We start from the raw sequence: 22,755 nt of genomic DNA on the forward strand, positions 1-22,755 counted from the left end.
TGACAACAGGGCATACTTTTCCATTTTAGCCATTCTATTTGAAATATAGGAGCAGTCTTTTTTTAAATATCCATTTTCCTAATGACTAATGATGAACAATTTTTCATGTCCTTAGTTGCCATCGTATAACTTCTTTGATAGGATCTATTCAGATCTCTTGCTCATTTATCCTATCAGATTATCTTTTTTTTTTTTTTTGGGGGTCCAGTCATGGGGCCTGAACTCTGGGCCTGGGCGCTGTCCTTCAGCTCTTCAGCTCAAGGCTAGTGCTCTACCACGTGAGCCACAGCGCCACTTCCAGCTTTTTTCTTTTTGCTTATGTGGTGCTGAGGAATCGAACCCAGGGCCTCAGGCAAGCAAGGCAAGCGTTCTACCACTGAGCCACCTTCCCAGCCCTCAGATTATCTTATTAACAGTAATATATATGTGTGTGTGTGTGTGTGTGTGTGTGTGTGTGTGTGTGTGTGTGTGTGTGTGATACATTTTATATAAAAACAGCAATAGAAATTGAAATAACTGATCAAACATGAGTTTTTTAGACTGTAGCTTGCCATTTGGTTTTCTTAATGACATGTTTAGAAGAATCAAAGATTTTAATTTTATTTCTAGTAGTACTGGAGTTTGAACTTAGGGCTTCACACTGACCTCTACTGTATACAGCACAGCTCCAGCCCTCCAGGCTGGGTTTATGAGATAGAATCTTGCTTTTTGCCCAGGTCAGTCTGTAATAGGGATGACAGGTACAATCACTACACTCAGTTTTTTCGACTAAGTTTGGATCTCACAAACTTCTTTTGTTTAGTCTGGCAAAAGAATCATAATGCTCCCAACCTCAGCCTCCTAGTGAAGCTAGGATGACAGGCATGTACCATCACACTCAATTACTGGTTGAAATGGAGTCTTGCCAACTTCCTGCCAGACTGACCTCAAACTGCAATCCTCCAATATCTGCCTCCTGAGTAGCTAGTATTACAGGCATAAGCCACTAGCACCAGCAAATATTAATTTTTATAATATCCAATGTATTTTCTGTTATATATAGTTTACTGATAGAGGAGGTAAACAGCAGTACTTTCTTCAATAGATTGGAAGGATAAAATGAGATGGGAAATATCTCTCCTAGATTTTTAATTTAGAATAAATTTAACAGAATCCCACCAAGAGTATCTCTTCAAAGAACACAGATAATCTGATTTTCTTTTATTTCTATGTCCATTGACCTCCCAACAGTACTCAATGCTACTTATGTATCTCCTTTCCCCCAAGATTCAACATTGACCTCACTGTGCTATGTACATTCTTAAAATAATTCTCACATCTTCATTTTTTTTATCCAGGCCAATAATTCCCAAATCTCTGTCTTCTTCCTGGCAAGAGTGGCAGCTAACATTTAGCAATGGTCTTACTCTGTAAAGGGTCCTTAAGCCCATCTTCTAAGTACCTGCTTCATATTTCTCCCTAGCTTATTATTAGTTTACACTCAACCAAACCCATTATTAGGGATCTCCAGGCCAGTTCTCCTGATCTACCAACTCCTATGAATGGATCTTTAACATTCCCAAAATGAAAACCATGGTATCATGGTCACCTTTCATTCCAGCTTCTCTTTCCTCCCCCACAGTCAATTAATTTAATGGTTTTCTAACTAAGGTACTTGAAATGCTGTAGGTTTGGAAGCTACAGCCCAAAAATAGCCTTTTCCCAATTTGCATGAAAAAATGAGGTAATATAATTTTATTACTATAAATTTTTCTTAAACCTTCCTTACCTGCTACTGTCTATTCTAGAATGTAATATAAAATAGTGTATGTTTGGGGGGAGGATGTAATTTGAAGTTTAATGTATAAATATTTCATAGTATTCCACAGAATATCATGACTTTTAGGTATTCCAGCAACTGAACATGTTTAAGCACCACTGAACTAATAATTTGCAACTTATATTCCTGCTAAATTGTTCTTGCCTGTGCAATGTGAAACTTTTCCTATGAGGAAGTCAGACCTAGGTGGAAAGGTCAGACCAATTTACCTAAGAAAATACTAAGGGGGGTAGGAGGGAGGGCATCAAGACACTATAAACTTCTTCCTCCTTAATTCCAGGCTATACCTACCTATCCTGAGGTACCAAAGAGAATAACCAGCTTACAGGTAGAGTAGAAACAACTTTCAATGATTAGTGTAAGAATGACTGACTTTGTATTCTAGTCACAAGTGAGAAAACTTGAGCTGCCATCTTCAGCTAAACCAGCACATTCTGGATTGTCATTCTCTGCTGATTATCAGTATTTACTCCACAGACACAGCATAATAACATTAGGCTAAGAAAAACAGCAGAAATATAAATATTTATAATCCCAAAGGAGATTGCTAAAGCTACATGATTTGGGGATTATCCGTTAGGTGGAACCAGCACAAGCAAAGAGAATATATGAAAACACTATTGATTATACTCTTAAGAATGACAGTCAACACCAAATTTCTTTATTAAGCATTCAAAACATCTATTTAGTTATTCAAAATACATTAACTGAGTGCCTACTACTTGTCACATATGCAAGCATTCAAAGTTTAATAGTGAACAAGACTCTTATGGTACCTCCTTTATGAAGGTCACAGACTAAAGGAAAAACAATAAAAGAACAGTAATAGTCAGGGCTAGTGAGCATGGTGTCAAAGTACAGAAGAAGGCTTAAGGAGATGTTCAGAGAAAGTTTCTCAGCCAGAGCTCTATTTGACCTGTAGCCTACAGATGAAAAGAAGCCAACCAGGAGTGTGAGTGTGTGTGTGTGTGTGTGTGTGTGTGTGTGTGTGTGTGCGGGTGTGTGTGTGTGTGTGTGTGTTGAAACAGACCAGCTTACAGATGAAAAGAAGCCAACCAGGTACCAGGGGTGTGTGTGTGTGTGCGCGCGCGTGTGTGTGCGCACGTGTGTGTATGTGTGTATGTGTGTGTTGAGACAGACCAGCCAACTGGGTATCAGGGTGTATGTGTGTATGTTGAGACAGACCAGCCAACTAGGTATCAAGGTGTATGTGTGTGTGTTGAAACAGACCAGCCAACTAGGTACCAGGTGTGTGTGTGTGTGTGTGTGTGTGTGTGTGTGTGTGGTGTGTGTGTGTGTGTGTGTGTGTGTGTGTGTGTGTGTGTGTGTGTGTGTGTGTGTGTGTGTATGTGTGTTGAAAGACAAACCAGGTACCAGGGGTGTGTGTGTATATGTTGAGAGACAGACCAGGTGTGTGTCTGTGTGTGTCTGTGTGTGTGCATGTGCACTGAGGGATGGGAGGTGAGGTGTGCTGAAGTCAGACTAACATGAAGATGAGCACATATTCAAAGGAGCATAGATCTGGACTCCCACACACATAACTTGTGCACCCATAAGCAAACTACCTAAAATCTCCAACTTTAGTCAGTTCATTTGTAAAAGGCAGTAATAACCATTCTTCTGTCACAGGAATATGGTAAGAATAAGATAATTCATGAAAAGCTATGTGTTACCTACTTGTTAGCTCTATAACTTTGGGCAACCTGTAAAGTGGACAACATAATAGTACCTTCTCCATAGGGATACTGATGAAGATAAGTCCAAAAAAGCAAGCAAACACTTAATGAGTTAACAAGTGTAAAGAACTCAGAATAAGGACTATGGTTCAGAAGAGTGCAATATTTTCATTTAATAGGCAGAATTGAGATCTCAAAGGGCCTAGAGGCTGGTAATGTAGCTCAGTAGCTGGACACCCTATGTTTGATCCTCAACATCAAAAGGATAAAAATTAAGAAAGGGCCCTGAGTCAACTTAGGTGTTTGTAGTATAACCAGAGTATGAGTAGTACCTGAAGGATTTTAGGTGAGGAGAGAACACGTCAGATTTGCCCTGGATATTGCAAGACTGGACTGGAAAGAATCAAGAATACTAAAAGAACTCAGCCACATGGAAATCGAGCCATTAAGGTAGAAGAGCATAGTGACCTAGACCAAAGGGACAGCAGTGAAGAAGACAAATGCATGAAATCAGTAAGACCTAACTTCAGCAATAGGATGGTAGACAACATCCAATCTTAACTGATTCTATTTTCTTCCCCTCTACATTCCACTAAAGATTCAGAAAGGTTCTTTAATTCCAACTACTCACCATTCTATAATTGATTCCTAATATGCTATCTTCAGTTCCTATTTCTCTCATGAGCTTCAGGTCAAAATTTCAACTGCACTTGAAAGCTCTCCATGAAGTAACCCCACACTTATTGTAACACAAAACAACCTTTTACTTCTCAGAAAATTCCAGTTGCCTTACTTACTTCCACTTGCCCAAGAGTCGTGTGTGTAGGCACATGTATATGTGTTTACTCAAGCTTAAACTCAAGACCTTGCCCTCTCACTCAGCTTTTCTTTTTTTCTCTTTTGGTTCTGGTACTGGGGCTTGAATTCAGGACCTGGATGCTGTCCTTGAGCTTTTTGCTAAAGACAAGTGCACTGAAGCCACAGCTCCACTTCCAGGTTTTGGGGGGGTTAGGGTGGTTAGAGATAAGTCTCTTGGACTTTCCTGCCAAACTGGTTTGGAATTATGATCCCCGTATCTCAGCTTCTTGAGTAGCTAAGATTACAAACGTGAACTACCAGTGCTCACTCTGCTTTCTTGTTCAGAGCTACGGCTTTACCACTTGAGCCATACTCCCAGTGTAGCATTTTACTAGTTTATTGGAGATGGAGTATTGCAGATTTTTTCTGATCAGGCTGACTTCAAACTGTGATCCTCCAAATTTTGGCCTCCTAAGTAGCTAGGATTGCAAGCACAAACCACTAGCACCCAGCCCAACTGCCTTATTTTCAATCCAAGCTCTGTCATGTTTCTCTAATGACCCAGCTACAAATTCTATATTCTTCATCCGTCTTATAGACTTTCACATTTTCCAAAACTACTTTTGGACAATTCTTACTGACATATGGGCTCTCAAGAGCAAAGAAAGTATCAGCCCTGGTTATCTGTCTTCTACTATATTAACTTACCATCAACTTCCCCTCTTCTTGCCCTTCAATGCCACATATATTCATGCTATCTCCCTCTCTCCTTCCCCTCTCTACCTGTCTTACATTCTCCAACTATACTATGTTCTCAGAGTATGTTACCAAGGAAGAGCAAGAAGAGAGAGAGGTGTTCTCTCTCATTCTGTCTTTCTCAATCTCTCTCTCTCTCTCTCTCTCTCTCACACACACACACACACACACACACACACTTGAATAGATGGGAGAAGCTATTAGCTACTAAATTTCTTAAATAACTTTTAAAATAATAATATCAAGCTGTGGGGAAATAAATTTTACTTCATTAATGCAAATACCTGCTATTTAACTAAGAATTCAACTGGAAACAAAACAATGAACATACACCAGCTCTTCAGCTACAGAACAAAGAAGCTCTACTATCACCCATAGGCTCAAAGAACAGTGCCTAAGTGCCACCTGTGGCAAGGAACAAATCTACAGAGATCTTCTACTCAAGTCACATGAAAAATGAAAAGGCCTATTAATAATAATACAAATGAATAAGAAATGAACATCTTGTCTTTGGAGAATCTGTCTCTGGAATAAAGAAATGTGATTCAGGAAACTAGCATTCTTTTTTTTAAACCAGTCCTGAGGCTTGAACTCTGGGCCTGGGCGCTGTCCCTGAGCTTCTTTTGCTCAAGGCAAGCACATGTATTCTACCACTTTAGCTATAACACCACTACCAGCTTTTTTTTTTTTAAGTAATTTTTTGGAGATAAGCTTCACCGAGTTTCCTGCCCAGACTAGCTTTGAACTGCAATCATCAGAACTCAGCCTCCTAAGTAGCTACAATTACAGTTGTCACTACATAGGAACAAAAAGTTACAAGAGAAAAATTGAAAATAGAAAAAGATAAACATAAGAGCACTCATTTAAAAAAGGTCAACATAACAATTTCAAAATAAGAATAAGAAAGGAAATTATGCCGGGCGCTGGTGGCTCACGCCTGTAATCCTAGCTACTCAGGAGGCTGAGATCTGAGGATCGAGGTTCAAAGCCAGCCCAGGCAGGAGACACCGTGAGACTCCTATCTCCAATAAAGCGCCAGAAAACCGGAAGTGGCGCTGTGGCTCAAGTGGTAGAGCGCTCGCCTTGAGCTGAAGAGCTGAGGGACAGCGCCCAGGCCCAGAGTTCAAGCCCCACGACTGACAAAAAAAAAAAAAAAAAGAAAGGAAATTATACCCAAATCTCTTATATATATATAGATAGATGCAAACATAAAATAACCAAAATAATAGTTACTAAATGAAGCAATATCCAAAAAAGATAACATGGCACCAGTAGGTTTATCTCAGGAATGTGAGTGGTTTAACATTTGAAAATATAGGTAAATCACCAAGGGAGGGGGGGAGTAAATATCATCACAAAAGATAAAGAAAAAGCATTTGATAAAAATTCAACAACCACCCATAATAAAACCTTCAACATTTTAAAAGGGACAGGAACCTCTCTCTCAGCCTGACATAAGGCACCTGGAAAAGAAGCAACTTAACACTTTCCTCCTGAATTCAGATCTAGAATCATGTCTGTGCTTACTATACCTACTCATCATCATAGCAGGGGTCTTCTCCAGAGAAATAAGACAGGAAATAAAAGACATAAAGTTCAGAATGTAGTCAGACACTGGTGGCTCACACCTATAATCCTAGCTACTCAGGAGGCTGACGTCTGAGGATTGAGCTTCAAAGCCAGCCCAGGCAAGGAAGTCCATGAGACTCTTACCTCCAATTAACCACTAGAGCACTAGCCTTGAGAAACACACACACATACAGACACAATCAGACTGTAGAATAAAATTGTTATTACCCACAGAAAGCATGACTACACACATAAAATGCAAATTATATGTAAACTTGTAATTAGAATTAACAAGTAAAGTTAGTAAGGACACAGGATACAGGTCAATATACAAACAAGTAATGTTTTTCTATATTTTAGTAGCAATTGGAAAATAAAAGCTAATGGCATTTATTTACAATAGCATAAACAACATTAAATTCTATGAAAACTAACAAAAAATGTTCTTGACCCTACCTTAAAAACTATAAAATAGCTGGGTGCTGGAAACTCACACCACTAATCCTAACTACTCAGAAGGCTAAGATCTGAGGATAGAGGTTCAAAGCAGCCTGAGCAGGAAAGTCTGTGAGATTCTTATCTCCAATTAAGCACTAGAAAACCGGAAGTCACACTGTGGTTCAAGTAGTGGAGCACTCACCTTGATTTAACTCACCTTGAGTTAAAAGCTCAGAGAGAGTACCCAGGCCCAGACTTTAAAAAAACAAACAAAAACTATAAAATACTCTTGAAAGAGATTAAAAAAGATATATAAGGAGAGATGTGAATTTTAATGGATTATAACACTGGATATTATGAACATTAATTCTACAAGTTAATGTAGATATGCAATGCACTTCTAATCAAAACTGGAAATTTGGGCTGGGATATGGCTCAAGTGATAGTATGTCTGCCTAGTGAGTGTGAAGCTCTGGAAATTCATATGGCTTTGCAAAAGACTTAAGACTAGTCCAAACAATCTGAATAGAAAAAATATGCTATCAAATTAAGTTATTTGATTTGATATTTAAATATATAGTAATTAACATATTAATGCAATAGAGAATAAAACCGACAGACAGAAGACACACACACACACACACCAAAGACAAAAACACACACACAATTTGTAAGATGTCATTACAATTGAATGAGGAAAAGATGGTCTTTTCAATATAATACTGGGTAAACTAGAAACCACATGAAAAAAAATTACCTTTGATCCATTACTTACCTCATATATAAAAATCTACATTAAATGGGTCACATCACAGAAATTTAAAATGTATAACAAAGTTTCTAGAAGACAACGAAGAAAAGTATATCCATGACTTTAAGTTAGGCAGAGATATTTTTTTAAAGATCCTATTTAAATAATAGGCTGGATACCAGTAGCTCATGCCCATAATCCTAGCTACTCTGAAGATCAAGGTTCAAAGCCAGCCCAGGCAGGAAAAGTCCATAAAACTTTTATCTCCAATAAACCACCTCCCCTCCACCACCACCACCCTAAAAAAAAAACAGAAGTAAAGATCTGGCTCAAATGACAGAGTAATAGCCTTGAGCAAAAGAAGCTCAGGATCAATGCCTAGGCACTGAGTTTAAGCCCCAAGACTGGCAGAAAAATAGTAATAATAAGCCAGGAGCTAATAGCTCATGCCTGTGATTCTAGCTATTCATGAGGCTGAGATCTGAGGATCACAGTTCCAAACCAGCCTGGGCAGAAAAGTCTATGAGATACTTAATCTCCAATTAACCAACAAAAAGTAGAAGCAGAGCTGTGGCGCAAGTGGTAGCGCACTAGCCTTAAACACAAAAAAAATCTCAGGGACAGTGCACAGGCCCTGAATGCAGGCCCCAGTACTGGCAATAATAATAATAATAATAAATGAAAAAAAAAACTTATTTTAAGCATTTGTTCACCAAAACTAAACAAGTAAAAGGCAAGATGGAGACCAGCAAGACTTTCTACAATATATATACATCCAAAGTACTCTTACACAGTTATGTAAGGGATGTCGGCCAAATAAGTAGTAAGGAACAGATAACCAGGTGAAAGAGGGCAATGATGAACAAGCATGTCACGAAAGATAGACAAATGGCCAACACAGCATATGACAAAGTACTCATCATCAGGGATATGTAGATTAAAATCAAAGTAAATTATAAATGCATCCTATTAATGACTAACAATCTGAAATGCTAGATATAAAACAAGTGGAACTGTCACATATAGCTGATGGAGTATAAATTCCAATGTAATTTCAGGAAAACTGTCAGCATCTACTAAAGCTAACTGTATTTGTAAACTCTCAACAAGCAATTCTAATCCTAGGCATAAGTCCAACAGAAAGGAACATTTGTGTTAAATGTCAGATATGTATAGCAACTTTATTCATGAAAACCAAAAATGGGAACGAACTTAAATGTCTATGGTTAATATAATGGATAAGTTATGCCATGTTATATAATATAGAACTACATAGCAATGAAACAGAATGAGTCATAGTATGTGCAACAATTCAGACCAGACCTATAGACAAGATGTTAACCAAAAAAGGAAAAAAAAATAGACATACTTGAGTACTGCAAGATTACAATTATGTGAAGTTCAAGAATGGGCTAAACTGACAGGCATCTGGGGCTCATGCCTACAACTCTAGCTACCTAGAAGGCTGAGATAGGATTGTGTTTGAAAAACAACCCAAGCAGAAATGTTCACAAAATCCTTCTAAACAAATAGCTGTGCTAGGGGCTGGGAAGGTGGCTCAGTGGTAGTGGGTTCGATTCCTCAGCACCACATAAGAAAAAAGAAAAAAGCTGGATGTGGCGCTGTGGCTCAAGTGGTAGAGCGCTAGCCTTGAGCTGAAGAGCTGAGGGACAGTGCCCAGGCCCATAGGTTCAGGACCCACGACCGGACCCCCCCCCCCCAAAAAAAAAAAAACACAAATAGCTGGGCTCAATAGCATACATTTATCACCCTAGCTACAATGGGAAGTCCAAAATAGGCAAAGCATGATCTAGGCAGATGCCTGTGCAGAAGACAATATCTCAAACATAACAAGTACAGCAAAAAGACTGGAATAGAGCACCTGCCTACCAAGCACAAAATTCAGTAACCCTACCCAAAAAGAAGAGTAGGCAAATTGCTTCAGTGATAGAAATCATACTTAAATGAGATATGACATCTGGAATTCCTTCAAAATAACCCAGATCTGGAGCACAGAAGAGAGAGTTATAATCAATTACCTACAAATGAAACTAGGAACATTACAAAATAGTGTTAAACTGTTGGGGGTTGAGGGGCATGCTCATTAAACTACTATTATTCTGTCTTATAGGTGTTTAAATTTTTTCAAAAGTTAAAAATAATTCTGGGCTGGAGGTATAGCTCAAGAAGTGCTTGCCTAGCAAATTTACGTGAGGATAAGTTCGAGCTTCAGTACAGCCAAAACAAAAATAATAACTTTAAGCACCATAAGAAAAGTTACTGGCATGACTAGTAGTATCAACTCAAAAGAAACAAATATAGCCAGGTGCTGGTGGCTAGCTACCCAGGAGGCTGAGATCTTAGGATCATGGTTCAAAGCCAGCCTGGGCAAGAAAGTCTGTGAGACTCTTATCTCCAATAAATCACTCAGAAAACCAGAAGTGGCACTGTGGCTCAAGTGGTAGAGTGCTTGCCCTGAACTGAAGAGCTGAGGGACAGTGCCCAGGTCCAGAGTTCAAGTCCCATGACTGACAAAAAAATTAAATTTTTTTTTTAAAAATTTAAAAATGTAAATATATATATACAAATTCTGGTGTAAATTTTTTTTATAAAACTGAACACAATTTCCTTACATTTTTGAGAAAGAGGACATAAAATGTTCTTAAATTTTACAAACCCAATTAATTGAGTGCTTACCTTACCTTCCTCAGTATTCAGGCTTCCTTTCTCCAAATCAGCAAGAGGGATACTGCTTGCCATATATGAGGATCTCAACCCTTCAAGTAAACTCAGTAAAATATACTATCATCCTAACATCCTCAATAACAGGAAGCAAATACTTTATGGGGCGGGAGGGACACTATAAAAAGAAACACATTTGCTTTCAATATTTTGTCTTGTTTTTAACATCAGCTTTTCAGACGACTGAATGTTTCATCCTTGGCAAGCCATTCGCTAAGCACACATCTCCACTGAAGGCTGGACATGACACCATTTTTAATCCTCCCAATAGCCCTATAGGTGCATTTACTCACTTCCTTTTAGAATTTTTTGTTTTTGTTGATGGTTGTGGGGCCTGAATTCTGAGCCTGGGCACTGTCCCTCAGCTCTTCAGCTCAAGGCTAGCGCTCTACCACTTGAACCTCAGCGCCACTTCCGGCTTTTTCTGCTTATGTGGTGCTGAGGAAGCGAATCCAGGGCCTCATGTATGCAAGGCAAGCACTCTACCACTGAACCACCTTCCCAGCCCCTAGAATTTTTTTGAAATCTGAAGCTCAGAAAGTTAGAACTCAGGGAAATATTATATAAATTTTAAGTTCGTTATGACATTTAGGTTCCAACGGAATTCAAATTTCTAATTCATACATCCCTATCCTAGACACCTGTCATGCCAGGAGTACCCTGAATACAAGAACTGCTCATATGAGTCAAAAGGTACCTTCTCTAGATTGGTTTCCTTCCTTCCATTTATTCCTATGGCCTAGGCAAGATCAATGCAACATCCCTAAAACCTTTCCTGTGGCTAATGTGAGTTCAGAAGTTGTTTTTCTTTGTTAGCAGCAGTGGTACTCCATAGACCGATGTTGAAAATTTACTATACAACTTATAGGCTGGACAGAAGGGAAAAACTGGGAGAGAAAAAAGGAATGGGTGACATTGTCCAAAAAAAAGTAACCTCTCTATACATCACCTTTATAATACAATAAAAAATAAATGTGTTCTTTTGCCTTGTTTCTCCCCCCCCCCCCCGCCCCCACTTCCTGAATCTGCTGTGGACAAATTTCTCTTGGGCCAGTCTACTTTAAATCTTACTTCTCTAAGTATAACATAACTTTTCTTTTGTCTTCTCAGAAGCAAACACATCGTACACCAGACCTCATCTTACAAACACACCATTTATAATATTCCTTCGCTATCACAGGCAGATCATCTTTGATTCTTCTTTTGTGTCTCACATGTAATTAGTCACCAAGTCTTGTCAATTCTGTCTAAAAGTTCTCTGCAATCCCTTTTCTTTCCACTGCCAAAACCTTACTTCAAGCCTTGATCTTCAAGTAACAATATAAACTATTATATAGAACTATAATTCAGCTCCCATTTTCCCCATTTATTCCTATCTGTAAAAGACTGAGCATTATATATACAACACACATATATTTACTTACACTGTAAAAATGCATTATAAAACAGAAAAATAGGGCTGGGAATATGGCTTAGTGGTAGAGTGCTTGCCTAGCATGCATGAAGCCCTGGGTTCAATTCTTCAGTACCACATAAGGAGAAATGGCCAGAAATGGCACTGTGACTCAAGAGGTACAGTGCTATCCTTGAGCAAATCTCAGGGACAGTGCCCAGGCCCTAAGTTTAAGCCCCAGGACTGGCAAAAAACAAACAAACAAAAATAATTTTAAGGTTGGTATGAAAATAATAGTTCTAATGTATTTTTCTCACATTCCAATGGGTCAACTTGCATAAACCAGAGATATCACTGCTCAGAACTACTGTTGCCTGGGTAACATACATGCAATCCCAAATTTGATCTTACTATAATCCTAATGCAGCCCTCCAAATGGCACTATGTCTCAATGACATAACCTATTTTTTTTTCAAGTTCATCTCCTATTGTCTGTATCCACATATTCACTATTGCAGTTATACTTCTTATCCTTCTTATCTATGACTTTGGCACAATTCCTTCTGTGTGGAATGCCTTTGCTCTTAACAGGTACGTAACAGTATCTCTAAGAGAAAAGTATATTCTAAATGCCACAACCAAGTTCCAAGAGAACTCTTAGAATATCACCTGTCTTTTCAGTGGAAACATACGTAATCTGAACATATTTTTTGTTCTTTGTTTCTACGTTCATCATTTTTGTTGTTGTTATTGTTGACTTGAACTCAGGGCCTGGGTGCTGTCCCTGAGCTCTTTGGCTCAAGGCTAGTGCTCTATCACTTTGAGCTAAGGCATCACTTTGTTTTGTGGTGGTTAACTGAAGATAAGAATCTTGTGGAGGGGCTGGGAAGGTGGCTCAGTGGTAGAGTGCTTGCCTTGCATTCATGAGGCCCTGGGTTCGATTCCTCAGCACCACATAAGAAGAAAGAAAAAAGCCGGAAGTGGCGCTGTAGCTCAAGTGGTAGAGCGCTAGCCTTGAGCTGAAAAGCTGAGGGACAGCGCCCAGGCCCAGAGTTTAGGCCCCATGACCAGACCCAAAAAACAAAAACAAAAAAAAGAGTCTTGTGGACTTTCCTACTCAGGCTGACTTTGAGCCATGATCTTTAGATCTCAGCCACCTGAGTAGCTAGGATTACAGGGATGAGCCACTAGTGCCCTGCTTAATCATTTTTTATTTTTATTTGTAAGTCCTAAAGACAGTCATGCACTGCTTAACATTGAAACATTCCTAGAAATATTGACAATGGACATTATCATTAGGCAATTTGATTGTAGGAGCATCACAGTATTTACTAAGCTAAGGCTACGACATCACTAGCAATATAATCTTATGAGACCACCATCAGTTGTATATTTAATGCATCATTGGCAAAAATGTCTTTATGGGGCACATGACTGTACTTAGAACAAACAGGTATAAGTTCCAGTAAGAATAGAAAAGGTCAACTTTATTTTGTTTTCTTTGTTTTTCTCCCTTGCTTATCTTTCCATGCCCCAACAGTCCTTCTAAGCAAAAAGGATGTTGTAAGTATGGAGATTACTTCCCCTAGGGCCAGAAAAAAGACTGAACCTTTGAAATTGTAACCAGCATTCCAGTCAAGAACCCAAACAGTTTTAAGAGCCTGAATGCAAACAAGTTTTCCTAGAGCAAAACTCCAAGTTTTACCTTCCATTTCAACTTTCCTATTAGCAGTACAACCCTCTACAAGTTGACCACAATGGCCAAGAAGTACAATGATAGGACAGCACCAACGTATCTTTCAGAAAAGTCATGAAAGGCTGGGCTCCAAGAACTTTTATTCCACCACTCCAACTCTCTCTACAGTCTCTCATGAGGGCTACAAGGGAAGCACTGTGCTAGAAAGAGGAAAAAGAAAAGGCATTATAGAGAAAAGGCCAGAAGAGGAAACCACATCCCAACCTAGCCTCATCACAAAGCAGTGATGTATGTACTGTACAACCAACCACAAGAAACAAGCCTACCATGCATTTTGTTAATAGGCTCTTTAAAGAGCAATCCAAAAAAAGACTGGAGCAGAGCTACGTTAAGAAGCCAAGGCTGGGGGCTGGGAAAGTGGCTCAGTGGTAGAGTACTTGCCTTGCATGCCTGAGGCCCTGGGTTCGATTCCTCAGCACCACACAAGCAAAAAGAAAAAAGCCGGAAGTGGCGCTGTGGCTCAAGTGGTAGAGCACTAGCCTTGAGCTGAAAAGCTGAGGGACAGCGCCCAGGCCCAGAGTTCAGGCCCCACGACTGGACCCCCCCCCCAAAAAAAAAAAAAAGAAGCCAAGGCTGTTTCTCTGTACTTAACAACTATAGATGCGTTTATCTCCACTTTCAAGTCATATAAATAACTTTCACTATTCTTCCTCTGAGACTTCCTCCTCCCTTCTCCAAGTCTCCCTTCTTTCAGTTCAAGTCTTAATATCTTCTGAGAAGCCTGTCTCTGGGCTATTCTGATCCTGTTTTCTATACAAACTAATGGGCCTAATCAAAGCCACTAGGAGATACCATTTCACACAAAGTGCAGCTACTTAGGAAAACAATCACAACAGTTCCTCAGATTATGAAACAAAGTTAACAAAAATAACCTAGCAATTCCATGCTTAGGTATATACCCAAGAAAAATGAAACTGGATCCACACAAAATGCCCACAACAATAGGATTCCTAAGTGAAAAAGTAGAAATAACCCAAGCACCTAACAACTGACAAATGGATGAGTTAAATGTGGTACATCCACAGAGAATACTACTCAGCAATAAAAAGTAATAAAACATTCACCCATGCTCCAACATGGATAAACTATTACACTAAATGAAAGCAGCTAAATACACAAATGGCTATGTATTATTCTGTTATATGGAATGCCCACAACAGGAAAATCTATAGCAATTGAATTGCCTAAGGTTGAAAGAATCTTGAGAGAATGGGGAGTAACTGCTAACAAGTATGGGGTTTCTTTCTGGAACATGTTCCAGAATCAGACAGTGATAGTCTATTATACTTTTGTGGAAATGGTAACAAGTATTTATTTCCAAAAAGTAAATTTTATATTATGTGAATTACATCTTAGGAAAGCAGATTTCAAGTTACCACGACTTACAAGACCATACTCAAACTCTGTGACCTTGCTTCCATTCGAGCCTCTGCGTTGTAGTCCACTCCTCATACCTACTAACAGTTCCTGAAATCTGCCCAGGGCTCTTTTGGCTCCAAGCCTCTGGGTACCTCAATTACAGGTTTTGCCCAGGTCTTGACATGACTAATGCCTCTTTATCCTTTTAGTCTCAACTCAAATGCTACCTCCAAAATGAAGCCATCCCTCATCACTCTAGTCTAAAATAGGACAAACACTCTCACCTCTTACTGTCATTTGCTTCATAATACATCCATGTAACTTTGTTAATCAGTTTATCTGTCAGATGCACCAGACTGAAAGCACCATGAGTAGGAATGAATCTGGATTGCTCACCATATGAGCTCTTATGTCCAACACAATTCCTAATATTTAAATAAATGGGACTATTATTTCCCCAGTAGGCCATGTCCAGATACACACCATTCCCTCTACTCTCTGCCACCACACCTATTCTTTCAGACCCTTACTCATCTCTCAGCTTAAATATCACTTCCTTGAATACCCCTCCCTACTCCATTTTATCTTGTATTTGGCACTAGCTGCACTGCCACCATAGCAATCATCTCATTGCTAGACTTGGGGAGTTGTAGTAAGAAGCCTGCAGGGGGTGTTTTTACTGTGTATTTATGTATACTTCTTTAGGAAGCCTTGAAGAAAAGAAAACTTTTCACTTTTGTGTCCGAAGTATTTAACAAAACATCAGGCACAGTTCTACTACCTATTTTGATAGTAAGGGCTAACATTTTTTACATGTGTAATACATTCTTACATTTCTTAAGTTAGATAGTAGCAGAACAAATGAATGAACAGATAAAATTTCTTGGGATACCAACTTCAAAGAGTTCCATACTTTGACAGAGACAGAAGTATACAGGCTAATGAAGAATAAACACCACCACAAGGCCAGTTTGGTTGCCCTGTCCTGTCCCTACATCTTCATCTTACAGTATGCCTTCCTCTAAATCCATAAACGTCAAGTCTCTTCAAACTCACTTAGAATACTTCCTTCTATTACTTACAACCCACTTCCTGTACTTGGTGCCTGGAAGCAATTTCTAGGATGTCACCACAAACAATATTAAACTGCCACAGTTTCCTGCTGTGTGTCTGCATTATCAGTTAAATTGCTTCATATTAACCACATTCCAATCCACCAGGATCACTCAAACACTAATAAGATTTAAACATACCTGTCAAAGGTTGTCACTTATCACTGCTCCTTTCATCCCTCTAGAAAAATGTCTGCTCCAGCTTAAGGTCTAGGTTCCCAAGGTACTATCTACTTATGAGTGACCTTCTTGTTCCTTTGTTAATTGCATGTTTGGTTTGAGGCAAGGTAATGTTCCTTTATTAAAATGAATATAGAATAGCCAGGCACCGGTGGTTCATGCCTGTGATCCTAGCTACTCAGAAGGCTGAGATCTGAGGATCACATTCAAAGCCAGCCTGGGCAGGAAAGTTCGTGAGACTCTTATCTCCAATAGCTGAAGAGTGCAGGGACAGCGCCCAAGCCCAGAGTTCAAGCCCCACAACCAACAAATAAAAGCATATAAACTAATTTTTTTTAGTGAAAATAAGGGAAAGTCTGCCTAAAGCAGGAAAATATGGCTTAAACTTAAATACAAAAACTCTTTTTCAGAGTTTTAATAGAAGCAGGGCACCAGTAGTTCACATCTGTAATTCTAGCTACTCAGGAGGGTGAAATCTGAGGGTCGAGGTTCAAAGCCAGCTCTGACAGGAAAGTCCATAAGATTCTCATTTCCAATTAACCACCAGAAAATTGGAGTGGTGCTATGGCTCAAAGTAGTAGCCTTGAGCAAAAAGGGCTCAGGGATAGTGCCCAGGTAGACTCAAGCCCCACGACCAACACAAATAAATAAAGTTTTCATAGATAACCGGTCTTGTAATACTATGCACATTAAAATCAAAGAACTCAGTCTTAGAGTTGAAAACTTATTTCCAATCCTAACAATCATACACCAGTCACTGAGTTTGAGATACAAACTCAATGCCCACTATGACCACTGTCATAGTGCCCAACATTAGGGACCACAGAAATGCCAATGAGGAACACCTGGCCTAGGCTGGGGGTACAGATGGGTGCCAGGGTAATGGGGACCTGGCATCAAGACAGGATTCCTGACCTTAGGCTTACAAACTCACAGCATCTGACAGTATCTTAACTTAGGCTTATAGAGTCTCATTCTCCCATTTGAAAAAAATGTGGTTAAGAGCACCATGGGACAGTTGTGAGGGTTTGATGAACTAGTTCATGTAAAGCATTACCATAGTGCCTAACAGAGATTGTATGAAATCAGCCTTAGCTTCAAAGTCTGATCAAGTAAAAAAAAAAATCTCACCACCTATTCCTAGAAACACACATGCTTTTCCACTGGTCATATACACCAAAGACACCAGCTTCACAATTACACACAATATTGTTTTAATGAATGTTTATTTTTAATAATAATGTTAAGTCCTGCTCTTTAACAGTTTTAATTCCTTGATCATTAAGCTTTATCCTCCATTAAGTGAAACATCCATTTCTCTGATATTTCTAGCAACAATATACCAGATGCTCTTAGTCTTTTGATAAGAAGGTATAAAAGCAAACAATTGCTTCATTTCTAATATGATCTGGGATTCATGTTGCTACTGTCTTTACTACTCATAATAATCCTGCAACCTAGATAAAGCAGACAGCCCCCCCAATCCCCTGAGGGAGACCCAAACTGACAGATGTAGCCTGCACAATTTTTATAGTTAGCATGAGAAAGAGCTGGAATTTGAACCCAAATCTGATTCAACATGTCCCAGTAATGCCACATGGCATCCAAGATAAGCAAGAGAAAATGGACAGTGCTCTACTGCTTGGATAGCAGTGAACTATCTGGCTTCCACCCCTGCTTCATCCTCCATACATATCTTGCACACATACATACATCTTACATACATCGTGCACATATATCTTCTACCTCAACCAGGTATACATCTTCAGCTAATGTCTGTTTTGTCCTACCAGAATGGAATTTCCAGTAGTTGCCAAAGCTCAGTTTTCTCTAATGAAGCAGGGTGGGCCTAAGTAATTTCCTTACCAACTGTCCATCCCTATTGCTAACTACAGGCAAATGTTACATAATCAACAGTCACTATAAATCACTACTACTTTTCATACCTTCTCCTTTCATATTTTTTCAGCTTCACAAGCTAACATATTTCTCAAGCCTAAGTTTCTACCACAGAGTGGTCTACTTATAAGATCAGTAAGGCCATTCTTCATACTAGTTTCATGCTTACTACAATTTCATGCTGGAGAAAATTCCCTCACCCAGGGGGCTGAGCAGGTGACTCAGTGGTAGAGCGCTTGCCTTGTATGCCTGAGGCCCTGGGTTCAATTCCTCAACACCACATAAGAAAAAAGAAAAAAGCCAGAAGTAGTGTTATGGTTCAAGTGATAGAGTGCTAGCCTTGAGCTGAAGAGCTGAGGGACAGCGCCCAGGCCCAGAGTTCCGGCCCCATGACCGGACCCAAAAAAAAAAGAAAAAGAAAAAGAAAATTCCTTCACCCAAGGGCTCAGATACTACTGTGATAGGTTCTACAAACCATACTTGAAAAGTGTATTTGTCAATCTGCTACCGTGGAAAGCAAGAGAGGAAATCTGACAGCTAGTCACCAACTTCTGCTTTCTGGTAGAATTTTAATGCTGATCTGTTATAATACTAGCTGCTTCCCATCAGGCAAGTTCCTGAACTTTTCAGTTAAGATGCGTATCCTCACACTTTCTCTATGACTAGCTTTTGGGAAGTATTTCCAAGTTTCCAAGTTTACAGCTCTTACTTGGAAGCAGGACTTAAACTTGGGAATGTTACAAACCGTAACTTTTACCTTGCTATCACATCACATTCTTGTGTGGAATAAGCTTCTAACTCCCCTCCCCCACCTCATTTTCACAAGAACACAGCTTATTAACATTTGCATATTCATTTCCATAAGCAAAGTTTCCTAATTTCATTTAGCAGATGTCTTAGGGCAACACATATTACACATTTTGTAAATGAGAAGGTTAACCACTCAGGGGAATGCAAGGCTGGGCAAGGGTCACACTACATGGCATTACCTGAACACAAGATGCAATGTTTGAATAATTATTAGATTTTGACCTTGAGGCACTTCTCTTTTTAAACTTCCCTAGTACAATTCTCAGAATGCTGAAATAAACACATTCCACAGTCTTTCCTATAAGAAGGTTTAAAGTATCCTGGGAAAGCTGTTTTATCGAAAGCCTCTGCAGCATCAACTCTGTTTTTAAATGCCCTAAAATAATTTCATTACTCACAGAGAAAAAGTGAACATTTGTTAGAGATCAGAGATAAAGAATCTCAAGATCTGGGGCTAAGGAAGGGAGAGGTCAGTAGAAAACTTGGCTGAGAAGGGAGATTAGAGTCCAAAGCAACACACCCAAGTTGGCCACACAAAAGTTGCACTTTCCAAAGTCAACTTCTCAGCCCCGAAGGAGGGCAACAATGTTTCACTAAGTTCTGAAGTTACAAGTGCCAACGATTGCTCTCCCCCCCCCCCCACACACACACACAGAAAACTAAGTCCCCACCCGGGATTGAAAAAGAATGAATGAAGGATTACAAAGCCACCAAAGACTTATCAAAATCAGGTGCTCAGTTACCACACAAGAGGTATCTTCCTTCAGAGTCTTTGGCCCAGTCTGTGTGGAGACTCTCAGATAAGAGGGGGAAAGAGGAGGAGAGAGAAGGCAGGGCCTCTCCTCAGGCCATCCAGCCTCCCGCCCTCACCTCTCCCCCCCCCCCCCCCCCCCCCGGCCCTCCACGTCCTCCTCTCCGCCAGAGCCCCATACCACTTCTGCTTCGGCCACAGGCCTCAAACAGCCAGGCTGCAACCTCTCAAGACCTACCAAACCCCGCGGGGTGGGGGGTGGGAGGGAGGAAAGAGGCGACCCAAACACACCCATCAGAGGACTTGCTTCCGGAGGTTTCCCACTCCCCCTCTCAACAGTTGCCTGACCATTTTCTGGGGCTCTCGGTCAACCTGAGGTGGGGGCGTCAAGTAACCTCAGCTAATCCCGCCCTCAGGTGAGGAGGGGACACCTGACCACCCGCGCCCCTCCACCTCGCGCGCTCCGCGCCTCCCCGCATTGCCATGGCAACCGTCCCCCTCCCCGCGTGACGCCGGCACGCGGGGCGCCCCTCTGGTCCCAGCAACAAGTCCCCCGCGCGGCCCGCGGCCTGCAGCCCTGGCCCGGCCTCGCCTCCCCGCGCTCAGCCGCACTCACTTGATCCTGGAGCCCATGGTCCCCGGGCCTCCTCATGGGCCCGCGGGCCCCGCTTGGCGCTGCGCTGCCCGCCCTCCCGCGGCCGACCGGCCTCCCTCCGGCGCTCTCCCCGCCCCTTCCTCCCTTCCCTCAGGCTGGGGCCCGCCCGCTCGAGGCTCGCTCCCTCGCCGCCGCTGCCGCCGCCGCCGCCGCCGCCGCCGCCACCGCCGCCTCCCGGGGTTAATGTGCTCGCTCCGGCCGGGCGAACGCCATGGTCGGCGGCGCGCGTACCCAGCGCGCGCCGCCCCCTCCGCCTCTCACACCACCGCCCCCTCCCGCCCGCGCCACCGTGTGCAGGGGCTGCTGGGAAGTGTAGTCCGCTCTCGTGGGGCGGGGGCGGGGACCGCGCGTCCGTCAGCTAGCCGGCCGCAGCTCGGGGGCGGGGCCGGGGCGGGGCCGGGGCGGGGCCGGGGACCACGCTTCTCACCCGCTTGCTGCCCTCAGCTCGCTTCTTGAAACTCGCGCCTGCCAGAACTTGGGTTTCTCCGCGCCCCGCCCCCCCCCCCCCCCGACCTCTGTGCTATCCCCATTCTATCATGAAGACTCCCGAGGCCAGGTAAGAAGCCTTCAGCCATGCCTCTCCTGGGGAGACCTCCCATCTAGGAGCTCTAGTACCCAGGCCTCAAAAGGAAACATCATTTTTCCCTTAAATTTCCGGTAAGTTCCTCAAAAGCCCTCCTCTGTGGCACCCCGCGCTGCACTCCGTGATCCTGGACAAAGGCCCCTTCCTCACTTCTCAAACCTCACTTGCAGGGAGGCCACTTTGGGGACGTCGTCAGAGGAGGCTCACTTCCGCCTTATTCTTGAGGACCTCTGCTCCCGGTCTCAGTCGGAAGCTTCACGTGACCACAACAAATGAACACAAATGAAAGTATTGAGGGCCAGAATGACCAACCTGCTACCTGTCTTTGGGGCTTAATCCCGTGAACCGGCCCCCCCCCCCAAACTTAATTCCCTCCTGGCCTAGAGAGGGCACAAAGCAACAGTGAGAAGAGTGTGTCCTTTCTGAATCAAACACAATATTCACCGTGCCCGCTTCATGGCCACCCTCACAATGCTCAACTTTGAGTTGATCCTCCTATTTTACGGAGGGAACAGACATATCTCCAAGGTGACACGAACATCAACTACTGACACCAAGATTAACAGCCAAGTTGAGTAATACCAGACACATGTGACAGAAACCTTTGGCCCAGAGCCAGAAGACACCACAAACTCATGAAGTCACTTTAAAGACTAGGCGCCCTCTCCCCCCTCCTCTCCCTCTCCCCCCCACCTCTCTCTCTCTCTCTCTCTCTCGTTTTTTTCCCTCTCTTTCTCTCTCCCTCCCTTTTCCTCTCCCTCCAGTTTTCTGAAATGTCATTCATCCCTTTTGCCATTTTAAGTCTTCTAAATTCTGGGAGTGTCTCCTCATCTTACACTCATCCCATACTTAGTACAATAACTCATCCTAAAGCCCCAGCCAGACAAGGAGCAAAGAAAACAAGAAGGTAAATTAAGTAGAAAACTCTCCTTATTTTAGAACTTCTGGAAAAAGACAATTTCTTTTGCCTTTACCTGAAGATGTTGGAAGCAAAGGATGAACTTTTTAAATTTTAAATTTAAGAAGTAAAAATGTCCAGACTGACACTTTGAATTCAAAGTCTTTGCACCCAGACATCAACACCCAACTTATAAATACCTCCTGGAGCAAAATTCTGCTAGACAAGGCAGGGTCTCTATGGTGTTTATGCACCTTGGTTCCTATGAACCCTCTCCAACTAACAGTTGTTATCAAGATCTTCCTTGGAATGAACAGTCAGTTCAAAAACTCTGAGCAGGAGACTATAAATAAAACAAAGTTATTTGGTGGAGGGCAAAAGTTGGCAGCTTTTCAAAGGAAGTTGTAGCCATCCTGGCCACAAAAATGTCTGGGTGCCTGCTGGGTGGCTGTGTGTGTGTGTGTGTGTGTGTGTGTGTGTGTGTGTGTGTGTGTGTGTGTGTGTGTGTGTGTGTGTGTGTGTGTGTGTGTGTGTGTGTTGAATGAGGAAGCAAAGGGTGGGGTTTCTGTGTCTGCCCAGGTGGTCCCAAGACTGCACGGTGGTCTGGAGAGAACATAGACTGGGAGTTAGAAGTCTGGCCTCAAATGCTGGCAACAGCACTGACTAGTAGATTGGTGTTAAGCAAATGACTAGACAATTGTCTGTTTCCTTTTTCTCTTCTGTAATATGGTATAGAGTATGACCAGGAACTCAAATGCTAAAGATGAATATGTAGAGGCTGCCTAAATTCAAATTTCACTCTGTTTCTAT

The 22,755-nt window shown here is 41.6% G+C and overlaps 1 protein-coding gene across 1 annotated transcript in view; it reads right to left on the bottom strand.

The window, feature by feature from the left end:
* Dennd1a (DENN domain containing 1A) overlaps positions 1-20,647 on the bottom strand; it is a 480,539-nt gene extending 459,892 nt beyond the window's left edge. Inside the window, 1 exon segment of the mRNA XM_042678648.1 lies at positions 20,426-20,647. Within this exon segment, the coding sequence (XP_042534582.1) occupies positions 20,426-20,442 (17 nt within the window). The 5' untranslated portion in view covers positions 20,443-20,647.
* Positions 20,648-22,755: the final 2,108 nt, after the last annotated feature.

The sequence above is a fragment of the Dipodomys spectabilis genome, unplaced genomic scaffold (assembly GCF_019054845.1).
Source record: "Dipodomys spectabilis isolate Male_0828 unplaced genomic scaffold, ASM1905484v1 ptg000046l, whole genome shotgun sequence".
Classification (NCBI taxonomy): domain Eukaryota; kingdom Metazoa; phylum Chordata; class Mammalia; order Rodentia; family Heteromyidae; genus Dipodomys; species Dipodomys spectabilis.